Source organism: Echiichthys vipera, assembly GCF_963691815.1.
Source record: "Echiichthys vipera genome assembly, chromosome: 4".
Lineage (NCBI taxonomy): Eukaryota > Metazoa > Chordata > Actinopteri > Perciformes > Trachinidae > Echiichthys > Echiichthys vipera.
Window position 1 is genome coordinate 26,000,831 of NC_139829.1, and position 12,957 is coordinate 26,013,787.

General features: G+C 40.4%; 1 protein-coding gene across 1 annotated transcript; it reads left to right on the forward strand.

Annotated features, from left to right (window-relative positions):
- The first annotated feature begins 3,096 nt into the window (after positions 1-3,096).
- anxa1a (annexin A1a) lies at positions 3,097-8,217 on the forward strand. The gene is made up of 12 exons (XM_083912077.1): positions 3,097-3,152; positions 3,719-3,799; positions 4,567-4,657; positions 4,969-5,063; positions 5,160-5,273; positions 5,466-5,556; positions 5,736-5,815; positions 6,873-7,017; positions 7,100-7,195; positions 7,295-7,353; positions 7,442-7,564; positions 7,683-8,217. The coding sequence occupies exons 2-12, from the start codon at positions 3,740-3,742 to the stop codon at positions 7,740-7,742; spliced, it is 1,014 nt and encodes a 337-aa protein (XP_083768203.1). The 5' UTR covers positions 3,097-3,152; positions 3,719-3,739; the 3' UTR covers positions 7,743-8,217.
- The last annotated feature ends 4,740 nt before the right edge of the window (positions 8,218-12,957 follow it).

Below are 12,957 nucleotides of genomic sequence, written 5' to 3' on the forward strand. Positions count from 1 at the left end.
CAGAGATGGAGTTTCACCAGGTACTGGACTAAACCCTACAGAGCAGACGGGTAAAAAGATGCCCCAAACTGTCCTCAGGTTTCCTGTGTGTAAGATACAGATTGTAACTAGATGCTGTCACACACACACACACACACACACACACACACACACACACACACACACACACACACACACACACACACACACACACACACACAAAAACACACACACACACACACATACACACACACACACACACACACACACACACACACACACACACACACACACACACACACACACACACACACACACACACACACACACACACACACACACACAGGTCATACAAACACCCACTTTACTCTATCTCTCTTGCTTCTGTTTGTTTTCCTGGAGAAACTTTCAGCACGTGTTAGGTAGTGGTCAATAGGGTGGGGAACAAGGCGGTAACGTACATCCTGGTCAACCGCACTGAGGAGTATCAGGAAATGATCTTTATGCAGGTTTGTTGTGAAGAAGAGAACATCAGATGTTATAGAAATTGTATTTGATACCAGTAGTGGCATGTTACCAAGTACATTTACTCAAGCATTGTACTTTAAATTTGAGGTACTTTACTTGAGTATTTTTGCCACTATATACTTCTAGATATTGTGCTTTTTACTCTAGTACTTTTATTTCACAACTGTGGTTACTATTTGCGCTTAGGATTTTACATGAATAAAACATGTGATTATTGTATTTTTGGTTTGTGACCCCTTACAGAAAAAGTGTGGGAACCGCTGGACTAAACTAGTTTACTGTATATACAGGAGTTAAAACTTGCTCAGCTTGAGAAGCTGCAGTAAAACGCTGCTTACGCTTTGATGCATCTTTAGCCTCCAGGAATCAAATCTCAGTTTACTTAAAGTTAATCTAGCTGAAAATACTTCTGTGGTTTTAGTAGGATTTTGAATACAGGACTTTGACGTGTAGTGGAGTATTTAATTTGTTGTATTGGTACCTTTATTAAGTAAATTATCATTTTCCACCACTGTTTGCTAAAGTACAGTGTCCAAAAACCTCCCAAAGAAGTCATTGTGAATCACTGTCATGGCCATTGCTGTAGCTGATCCAATGTATTGTACTATCTTGTCCTCTTGCTCTTGGCCAACCCTAGGAGGATTTCCTGTCTTTAGACTCAGGGACTCATTCGAAACATTTGGATCACATCTGTTAAATAAGATAAATACACCCATGATGCCACTTTAATGAAAATACAGCTTTATCTCTTCCTCCTTCTTTTTCAATTCAAACCCGCCCTGACCATATTCCACTGTGGATGCATGTGACAGTGTCACTTTGTCAAATATGGAAACTTAAAATAGTGCCATTAAACACACATATACACTAGGGCAGGTCAATATGACCGGACTCTTCTATCCCGATATAAATAGTCTAACCAAATTGTAAAGCTTATTTTTTGTGCTCCTGTGTGAATTAAATACTTGACAAATGAAAAGTACTGAGTATTTTCTCATTTTATTAAGAACTTTAGTGCAAAGTGAAAGTCCAAATGGTGTAAATATTGCTGTAACACAGTTCAGCTGCTGTTTTTTTGACACTGTGATAGAAACAATATGGAAAAATGGAAACAATAGACATTTCATGTAGACCTAATCCAGTTGAGGTAAATCACACTGAACTATGTCACAATGTTAAGTTTGACTATAAAATCCTCAGGTATCTCAGAACACTTTTTCTGAGAAGTTGGAGTGAATTTGACTTTGCTTATTGCCAATCTATACAACATAATTGTGAATCACAATCATCAATCAGGATTTTTTTTGTAACAATATCTTTTCAACTGAAACATGAATTACTGTGCAGCTCTATACTGGTCCCAACAGAAAAGAGCATGCCTTTCATCAGAGTTTTTTAGTTTTTTATGGACGTCATCAAAGGCCTGTGAAATCTTGATTGTTAAGAGTCTCACTCTTTTGGTGAGTAAGTATGTCTGGGCTTGAATGATGCGGTCATCAGCCAAATGTGTCATCATGCTGGCAGGTAATATACAGTACATTACCTTCTGCTGAGGCACGAAGGTAGCAGGTAGCGTCAGGCCCTAGCTGTGCTGCCATGACAACACGCCACACCTTGAAGAAACTCATTAACTCAACACAAAAAGGCAGACTTTTCTGAGGAATGTTAAGGTCTTTGCTCAGCTGATCCTACGAGTGCTTTCATGCTGAGGAACAGAAACCAGGGCTTCCACAGAGCGACACACAGAGGGGCGTGGGCTCATTTGACGAGGTATAAGTAACCTCCTGATAAAAATTTTTTTTTTTGCAGAAGAGATAACGTCAGGAGTGACATTGTGTCTTCTGGAAAATGAGAGCAGTAACAGTATTCTAGAGACACTCTGGATTCCAGCAGAGAGAGTTATGTTTACTTCCACTGGGCTTCCACCAAACACATCAACAGAAGCCATAGAGCCACAACGAGAGTTAATTTAGCAAAATTACAAAAATACAAAATTACAAACATTCACTTGCAGCAACGTCTTTAGGTTTATTATCATGTAACCTTTAAATGTTTAATGAAACTGTAAAACATTAGAAGAAACAACAAAATCACAGTAAATGTGAAGCTTAATAGAAGTGATAATAATAAACATGAGAAATTAAACAATAAACAATAAACAGAACCTCCTGTGTAGGAATATTGTACTGGAATACATAATATAATCTAAAATCAGATCAAAGTGAGTCATCAACTACATCACTACTCCCTAAATCCCAGATGCATTCTGGGTATTGTTGATTTACCGTGATATCCCCGTGTCTATGAAAGATTAAAAACTTAATGAAACTGTCTCATACAGTACGATGCAATTTGTTTATCTTCATAGTCATAGTTTGCTTACTTCAAAGCAGACAGTGTGTATGCTTTGAAGTAAGCAGCGTGACTGTTAGAGTCTGCTGGAGACACTCTTCCTCGTTTTTACGCACGGCTCTGCGCTCTGCTGCGGCGGACAGCGGTTTAATCCAATGGCAGCTGTGGAGAGAGGAGTATGGGCTGGACCCGTTACTAGGTGGGGTCTAACATGACTATATATACACTTTCCCTGTAGCTACAACGTCCCTGAAACTTCAGTGAGACAGACTCCCTTCCTCTAAGACCAAACGGTAAGACATTTTCCTTTGTTGAAAATAAAAAAACAAAACTCTTATCTGTTCTCCAGCTGTTAGTCTGAGGGTGTTGTTCAGTTTAACACGAAGTGCGGTGACTTTCAATAATCTCTCTGTCAATGGACTGATGCGACCTTTGAGGGTGTGGTTGGGAAAACAGCTGCGACATTTTTTGGATTTGTACATTTGAGGGGAGAAGCGAAGAGATGGGTGAATTACGAAGCAGACTTGTCACTCTCTATCATATATCACTGCGCATTAAAGGAGACCGGATCTATACTCTACAGCCTACAATATACTGTAAACCCATATCAGAGTTGAACGTGGGTGTGGCCAGACTTCCACATGTTTGCCATTATGGAAAAACCACCTATCATTAACCTACAGTAAATATGCAGAGGCTTATGTTCCCCGGGCTGCTCCTTCTTTCTTCTGCTAAAAGGTTAATAGATAAGAACTACTGTAGCAGAACCGATAAAAGAACACCATTCCTTCTCTGAATACTATCTACAGTGAGTTCAGTGGACTTTGTTTGATCACATCTTCTCCTCTCCCTTCTACAGACAGAGTCCAGCAGTGCCACCATGTCTCTCTTACAAGCCTTCATGCAGCAGACGGTCTATATGGGCATGGCCGATGAGTCAGTACGTAACTCTGTGGTTCTGTTCCAGTGGCTCCTGCCAACAAAACTGTTTTTTCCCTTTTTTTCCTCTCTTCCTGTGGTATGCTAGGGTGGAAAATTTTCATCAGGCAGAGTTGAGAGCAGAGAAGTGTAGAGAGGACAGCGAGGGAAAAGACTGAATGGGTGGGATATTTAAAACTAGAAAGGAAGGGAGGAGGAAAGACAAAAGGTGTGGAGCAATGGATAAGATGACTGTTATTAAAGTGAAAGGGAGTCGGGACTATAAAGAGTTAACGCAATAAGAAAGAAGACCATACTAAAAGTTGTGAGTGTGACTCATAGTAGCAGGAATCTGTGCCCCTCCCTTTATAAACTCAAGAACAAAATGCTACTTCTGCTTTCTTAAAGTGAACTTTACAGGAAAGTTGCATGAGGTTATCCTGCATGATTTCAGTGTGTGTTCTCTGACTCTCCTGTTATTGTTCAGTTCAGTACAACAGGATAGTGTGTACACATCTTAAAAGGCACAGTCATGGTCTTTGGTGGTACGGAGGTTGCCAAGGAAGTGCCGACAGGGGGCATAAAATCTGTCACAGTTATCTGCTTTTATGTGTTATGGTGGAGGATAGATGCAGGAAATGTGTAAGGGGAGAAAGAGCTTTTCTTTTTTTAAGAGCACTTTTGCACCTAAGGAATTTCAAAAATGCAAGTTTGCAACCCGCCAAACGCACGCAACTCGGTAGGAGTGTAGTATTTACCAAACACACAATAATCTGTTGTGTCTCTCAGGTCCTATCCAATGAGGGAACGGTGACTGCAGCACCTCATTTCAGCCCTAATGGAGATGCAGCAGTCTTGGATAAGGCCATCAAGGCAAAAGGTGAACTTAAAAATGCACACACACACACACACACACACACAAGCTTTGGAGCTTGTGTGAACATGTCTCAGCTTTGCAATGTGTCTACTAAAAGCATGACATGTTCGCCTTTCCTGTAAGAACTTTTAACACCATCTCCTGGTCGCCACGCACCATTACAACAGTGTAATAGACAGAAGAAGAAAGTTTCTTCTCTCAGTACGACCTTAAGTCTTTGCCGAATTGTGTACTTTACATTTTTTTTGCATCCTTGTCAAACAGACTCAGAAGTAGAAATGATGACTTTGCTTGACAAAATGTCCTCTCTACAGGTGTGGATGAGAACACCATCATTGAAGTTCTGGTGAAAAGGAGCAACGAGCAGAGACAGCAGATCAAAGAGGCTTACCAGCAAGCCAGCGGCAAGGTAATGAGACTTAAACAAAGAGTACATTTTGCTCCCAAGTACAAGACACGTGATCACTTGTCCACAAATATTTACTCATTGGTTATCCACTTGTAGCCTCTGGAAGCAGCACTCAAGAACGCCCTGAAGGGAGATCTGGAGGAGGTAGTGTTAGCTCTGCTGAAAACACCGGCCCAGTACGATGCACAGCAGCTGAAATTGGCCATGAAGGTACACCCACACACACACACACACATGTGCACTCGTCTCATTTAATAAGAACAATGATATAAATGTATCAATTACTCTGAAACCAAGCTCGTCTATGGCAAATGTTGCAGTCTCACCGTCTGTTATGTTTGGTGCATGATGACATCCGCCCACTTCCACATATTCATCTATTGTTTTTTTATGTATCATCAGGGTCTGGGCACAGAAGAGGAGATCCTTATAGAGATTTTGGCTTCCAGAAACAACAGGGAGATCCTGGATATTAAGAAAGCCTACAAGGAAGGTGCGTGCCGACATAGTTTAAAGAAAAAATCTCCTTTGTTTCATCAAGTTAGCTTTTGGAAATAGTAGTGATAGAAACAGGACCATGGCGAATTACAACATCTGGAGTATGGGATGTAGTTCAAACAAACAAATAACTTTATATCCTTGATGTGTATATATTGTTATTTCTTTGCCAAGATTACAAGAAGGACCTGGAGAGTGACATCAGGGGTGACACTAGCGGAGACTTCAGGACCGCCCTCCTTGAACTCTGCAAGGTACGTGTGTGTCCTTACTTACTTTCTGCCTCGCGGTGTGTTTCACGCTGCACTCGTTGCAGGATTTTGATGACATGTTTAGTACAAACACCTATTCATCCACAGCACCAGGATGCTTTAAGTTCTGAGGCGACATAACACTCCCTATGTTACCTGCTCTGGCAACAGTGGTTTGTTAAAAAAATAAACAAACTCACACCCTTGATAAATACACACAAATGCTGACACAGCACAAGTTAACAATTGTTTTTTTTTTTGGGGGGGTGTCTAACGAGGGCGAATTCACAGTACAAACTCAAAATGCTGACCACTCATCGCATATTTGAAATAGTCAAGAGCTGCATTTTGATAACCGGATGAAAAATGCAAACTTTGATGAAAATAATGCCTGGCGGGTGAATTAATCATTTATTCAACCTTTTTTCTTTGTGCTTAAACTAGCTTTTAAAACTTCTTTATTGTCTTCACTATCTATATAATAGAACATTGTTTGTTCAGGAACATTTACCTACAAATATTTTCTATGTAAAGATATAGTAGAGTATTGGCGTCCTGAGCAGAGAATGAAGTAACTCTTCCGTTCGTTTGCGTTGTAAGTTTTTCTGTTTGTTTGTTTTGTTAGCCGGTCGAGCCGAGCGTGCATGTGAGCGCATGTGGCGGTGAAAAAACATTGGTGTTTGACGAGTCTGTGAGAGCCGTGTGGAGGCAAACCCAGCCCACTGTTTTATCATTATTTTGAGCTCCCTTAAGCCTACAAAAAAAAAAAAATTCTAACACCCAGTACATATTTTATGGTACAAAAGAGCTGCCTATTAACAGTTTATTGCATACACAAGTCCATAATAAATACGGCTTCCACAGCAGTACATTTGCAGTAGATGCTTAGAAATATTTTGTTTTAAAGAATAAGCTAGTGTCACACAGCAAATTGAAATAATTTAAAATACAGTAACTTTAAAATAGATTATAATACAATCAAATAATTTCTTACAAATTTAAAGTGTCAGTGTTCGTATTGTGTTCATCACTGATTTTGCTCTGCTTGTCTCCATCACAGGCTGGCAGGACTGAGGGAGTAACTGAGCAGCTGGTTGACAGCGATGCCAGGACTCTGTACCAGGCCGGGGAGGGCAGGAAGGGCAAAGACTGCAGCGCCTTCATTGAGATCCTCACCACCAGGAGCGCCCCTCATCTCCGTAAAGGTTAGTTATCTACCTGTCCTGTTCAGTCAAACTAGTATTTTTTACTTTGTTCCAGTCAGATCTAACACATCCTCTCCTTCAGTATTTGACTGTTACACAAAGTACAGCAAAGGGGACGTGGCCAAAGCTATCACCCTGGAGATGAAAGGAGATATTGAACATTGTCTCACAGCACTAGGTAAAGGCACAACCCTTAACTCTAACTGTATTACCTCATCTGGTAAGCAGTGCGACTTGATTTAAACTTGTCCCATTGTTTCTTTTTAAATAACCACAGTGAAGTGTGCCGGAAGCCGGCCTGCGTTCTTTGCCGAGAAGCTTCACTTGGCCATGAAGGTACAGAATTCATAGGCTACTACATGAAAAAATATTTTAAAAAACACATGCAGAGGCCTTGCATGACTGACTCTTTTCTGCTCATCAGGGTAAAGGTACCCGCAAGAACACCCTGACCCGCATCATGGTGAGCCGCTCTGAAATCGACCTGAAACGGATCAAGGAGGAGTACAAGAAAAACTACAGCACAACACTCTACCGGGATATTCTGGTGAGCAAACATCTTACTTCTGATGATGACAATAGTTATGTCACAGTTTTTTCGTATATCTTAAACATGGCAAACGAGAGGGGTAAGAAACTATCTAAAAATCTTGTCTTTCTTTCAGGATGACACTAAAGGAGACTATGAGAAGATTCTGCTCGCTCTCTGTGGGGATCAAAACTAAGACAATCAATGGGATCAAGGCTCATACAACTGAATATCCAGCAGCGATCCCAGCTGTGGAAAATCCCCTATAATCTCTTAACACATGTTGGGCCCTCTCATGGAGAAGTGGCAATACATGTCCTGACAATTATAAGATATTAACAGCAATGCGCATAGATTAACATGGAACAAACACTGCTTCAGCAGATATTTCCCCTCCAAGTTATTCCTTTTCATTTCAGCCTTCTTATCCCGGTATAGATCTGACTGCAGTACGTCAGTGGACCTTTGCTTTCGGACAGACTTAGCCTTTCACTCATTAGATTTTTTTTTTTATATCTGATGCTCAAAGAGAAGCCATAGTCAGTGATCACAGTGCAGCTGCTAGCAATGTATACAAATCACCATGGGCCGATCGTATTCACTGGCAGCAGTAGGCATACCCTTGAAGGAGCTTGGACAACTTGCAAATAAAAGCTTTTAGTATGAAAGCCTATCTGAGAGGTTTTGTTTTTTTTTGCACATGCTCATACAGTACATAACAGACCAACATGAACCAACCAGGTAGATGATATGGTGTCAAGTATTCATATACTCATAGTATTGGTAGTATTTACCATTAGACAGACTTGGTTAACACTCCTCATGGAGCATAGGCTACTGCATATTTTAGCTCAGAATCCACTGTAAATCGATTATTTAGAAGTTATAATGTAACACAATTTACAGCAGCCTCAGCATGCATACACTAACATTGTTTGTGATAATGTGATAAGGGGACTTATGGTTCGCCAAGTTGGATAATAAAATATTTTTACTGCATTGAAATAGCCTACAATTTATTAAGTAGTGTTAATTGATAGCAATCAGGCACAGGTTTTCATGACAGTTCAAACACACTACTCCATCTTGGTTTTCAGAAAAGGTCCAGAATGCTTGAAAGTATAAACAAGTTGTGGGTGGTCATTGCAGTTGTGGTCTTTTGGTGCCAGGTTACAACCCAACTATGATACTTAAACATGTTTAGCATTTTCTCTACTGTTCACCATTAAACAGCCCTCTGATTAAAAGCTTTTTGGCTCTTTTTCCAAGAAGAGTGCCTTGGACCTTTCTTGTTTTTAAACTTTTATGTTCCCTACCAAAAGCTTGCTCAAGCCAACATGTCATCACTGATCCAAATTCGACCAAGTACCTCAGTGAAGACAGATTCCGGTACTCCTCCCACTTCTTTTTGCTTTATTTTATATAGATGACATCCTTTGTTTCCTTCTTCCCAATGCTTTCAAGAAGTGAGATTCTGTCTCAACCTCTCATTTAGGACAAAGTGAGGTTGCACTACCACAGCTATGACGTCCAATTCCTCATGCCGCTTTAATTTTTTTATACCTACAGTGTAGGGACTTAAACGTAAACTTGTTTATAAGTGATTGATTATTCTTATTTAGTACAAAACATTTATAAAGTGATTAGTTATCCTTATAGATACCAACGCTCTCTGTTATTGGAAAATGTAAATCAGCTTATTCAGTTTGAGAAACTTTACAAAGTCTACAAGCTAACATTAGCTGATTCTGGTGAGTTAATGGGCAGTAGAAACTATTTCTTTTGCTTAAATCTGTCCATAGAACCTTTTTTTTCAGCAGATATCTTACAACACGATTAAGCTAGAAAAGCAGTTTGATTTTTATATGTGTGGTCGTTATTCAGTTTGAGAAACTTCACAATGTCTACAAGCGACGCTCAGTTAAACTAACAGGGCAGCAACACGCTAAATTACATCAAGATAGTACGTTCCATAGCAACCGCCGGCCAAGAGGGCCTATTTCTTTGTAAGAACAATGCTTGATGGAGGAACACTGTTTCAATTGGAATATGTCCATCACTTTAATATTGCCATAACTGACAACTGTTTTATAAAAGCAATAGCACACTTCAGGCTGTCCTTGATAAGACACTGGGAGAGATTACACAATAACGCAAAGAAACTCACCGGTGGCAATTTGATAGTGCAGCTTCTGTGTGTTTGGTGACACGCCATGAAGGAAGCTGTCATTATGTCCAAACAACCGGGCTATCACACTTTGATGCTTACAGTGTCCACCCATAATCCCTGCCGGGCATGTGCAGCAGCCGATGGCCGTGTTGACATGGTAGGACACGGCAGCATTTGATGAGCTTGCCACAGTGTAGTTGTCTTGGTCTTCCTGTAGTGTTGGTAACAAAGTGAAGGGTCCATCCTGCAGGCAGACGGCCCACTCCTCTCGCAGCTTGAAGACCTCCTTCAGGTGTTGCACAACCTTTAGGTGATGTGAGGCAATGTGTTCTCCCAACAGGCTGGTGTAGCCTTTCATGAGAGCTGTTGGTTTGGAGGCGTATATTAGACGTCTGAAGGACTTCAGGAGGTGTGCCCTGTTCGGCTTGGGAACCCCATTTGAAATGCTCCACAGACATCTCCACATGGCCTGAAGGAGGTGGAAAGCACAAAGGATCAATGTAGCTTTGGGGAATGCCCCATGTAGTGCCTGCCTGAGTGTGATGCAGTCATCAGTCATGAAACTATGAGGTCCCTCTGGGTGGCCAAAGAACGTCTCGGGTGAAAAGACAGTTTGCAACAGCTCCACGGCAGCTGAAATTGTTTCCTTGGTTTCTGATGTGGTGGTAAATACACGCAAAGGTAACCCACCAGCTGAAGAGACGGTGAGGAGTCGGAAAATGCGATGTTTGTGGCGGCCATGATGCCCTGAAGAGTCCACAAACACTCATCTCACTGCTCTCTCTTAGCCTGACATGGACTCTCTTCATCATTGGTGTGCATATGGCAATCACTAACTGATTGTCAGTGGTTTTGATCATATCGGCACAGACATCCCCTTGCTCCTTGTTGTAATCATCAAGGGTTTGTTCAAGATCATTGAACATTTCTTCCACTGCTGATTACAAAATGCTTTTTTGAACAGTTTGTGGTAGTCTGCAATAAAGAATAAGAATATTTCAGCTTTTAAAATAACATAAATGCTGGAATTTTAATTCAGCAGCAGATTAGACACATGTAAGACATTTATGATAGATTGAATTAGTCATTAACCTATAACAAAACTAGACATCTGTAAACTGAACGATCTGCAACAGCATACACACAGTTGTACCATTCTTCCTCTTGTAAATTGTACCTTAGTACGTTGAGTGCTGATGAAGGAAAGTGGCCACTTTCAAATAGTTTATTCAGCTTTTCAATCGTTTCTGCAGAAACATCTCTCCTCGTCTTGACTTCAGAAAATGAAGCATGATGGCTGTGGATATTGCGTAAGTTAACATGAAGGAAGAGCCCCTCCTTCATGTGAGGATCTCTAGATCTGAAGTGAATAACAGTTAATTAAGTTAACAATAACAGCTAGGAAAAGACAAATGTTACGAATGTATTGTTAAAGGTTCATTTGCAAATACTGTTTATATTTTAGCCCTCTAATTAAACTAAACTAGTTCATGTACGAGATTCTCTTCATTTTGATGATTCTTATCCAATTTGTTTTTAAAGGAAGGAAAAACATTTGAAATAGTGTTACCCAATTTCTAATACAGTAAATACGGTAAGTCTCAGTTGTATAAAGCTGTTAATACCAAAGATTGTCTTTTGGCTTTTTTTTTTTAAACGACTAACCTAGACTAATCCACATAGTGGATGCCTTTTCAAGATCAGTAACACAGTAGCAGGGCAAGAAGTGCTCTTTTTCACCTTCTTGCTCAAACGCCAACAAGTGTTCTGTTGATACCTGTAGTCCACCTGTGAAATGTAATGCAAAACTTAGTCAGGCATACTAAATTGAGGCAACAATTGTAAACATAAAGCATGAACACAAACTCTTAGATTTGTCTTTCTCTCATGCCTTTTTTCACCTAAAAATAACTGCTTTCCTCCTGACAGCCTCATTAGAGGTTAAACTGAAGGTACGTGGTGTTATTAAAAGGGCGGGGTGAGTAGGTAATACTCACTCGATACTTGTTGCAGCGCCCGGCATTCGGGTAAGTATGAGACTTTCGCCATGTGAAGCCTGAGGACGTCTGAAAGGCTTCAAGCCATCTCTTTGCCTCTTCTTTACTCTACAGTTTCAATTTTTATGGCTGCACTGAACTTTATGTCTCTTATCTTCTCATAGCTGCACACAGTGTGGCTGTACTGCTCTGGCGATAGTTTCTGTCAAAAAAGGACCCTGATTTCAAAGAATGCCTACTGGCCCGATCCCAATCACACCCCTAAAGCCTAAACCCTAAACCGTCACAGACTTGAATGCCATCCCCTAAATGTTTGAGTGTGAGAGGCTGCAAGGGCTCAAAATGGTATAGAAAATGTAATACTTTATATGAGTGTTAAATATTGTTTTCCTTTGTTTTTACACTCCCTGGCTCCCCCTGGCAATGCCATGTCCAACACTATAATTTTGAGAAAGCCCCCATTGCCCAGTTTGACAGTGGAACAGCCGTAAACGAAACCCTTGCAGACTTTGTGGGAACCTGCCTATGCATCTGTTAATCTGAGAGTGTGGAGACTGGGATTTGGTCATGTTCATCACAGCGAGCTATAATAGCACTATGTCCAAGGCTTGAGTCTAACAATACCGTATTGTCGGTTGGTAGACAGACAGAGTGAACACAGCCTGGGTCGGCCTTAGAATCCGACTGGCACTTTTAAGGTCCATTTTCAAGATTTACCAGCACCTTAGTGGCTGTGATAAATTACATATTTCCACAAATACATATTGAAAATTAATATTTCACCTTTTTTTTAGATCTGATTGAAAGAGATGATATTGTGCTATAAACAACTAAAATTGTGTTTTTCAATACCAGAAGGATAAGAAATAAATAAAGTTATATTCTGTAGCTATTTGTTGTGAAACAAATGCAATACAGATACAATTTCAAGCATTTACAAGCACTTTATCAGAAATTCAAGCCCGTTTCAAACCTTGAAACACGACATTAAAATCCAAGCATTTGAAGGATTTCAAGCACCTGTACAAACCCTGTAATAAAGATAATTTAGATGTTTTTGTTTCTTCCAGGCCTGACGGAAACAGGGAACTCTGCTCCACACCCCTGCATTCCCGCAGTAGGTGGCGCTAATGCACCTTAAACAGTAGTTGTTTCGCAGCATTAAAACAAAAAGTAAAGAGGGAGAATCTAATTTGAGTGAGAAATATAAAGACACTACGAGAAACAAGCTCTGTAACAAATGT

Coding starts and splice junctions, on each gene's coding strand:
- anxa1a (XM_083912077.1), top strand. CDS start 3,740: ATGTCTCTCTTACAAGCCTTCATGCAGCAGACGGTCTATATGGGCATG. Junction 7,354..7,441: donor AGCTTCACTTGGCCATGAAG/GTACAGAATTCA, acceptor TCTGCTCATCAG/GGTAAAGGTACCCGCAAGAA. Junction 7,565..7,682: donor CACTCTACCGGGATATTCTG/GTGAGCAAACAT, acceptor TCTTTCTTTCAG/GATGACACTAAAGGAGACTA.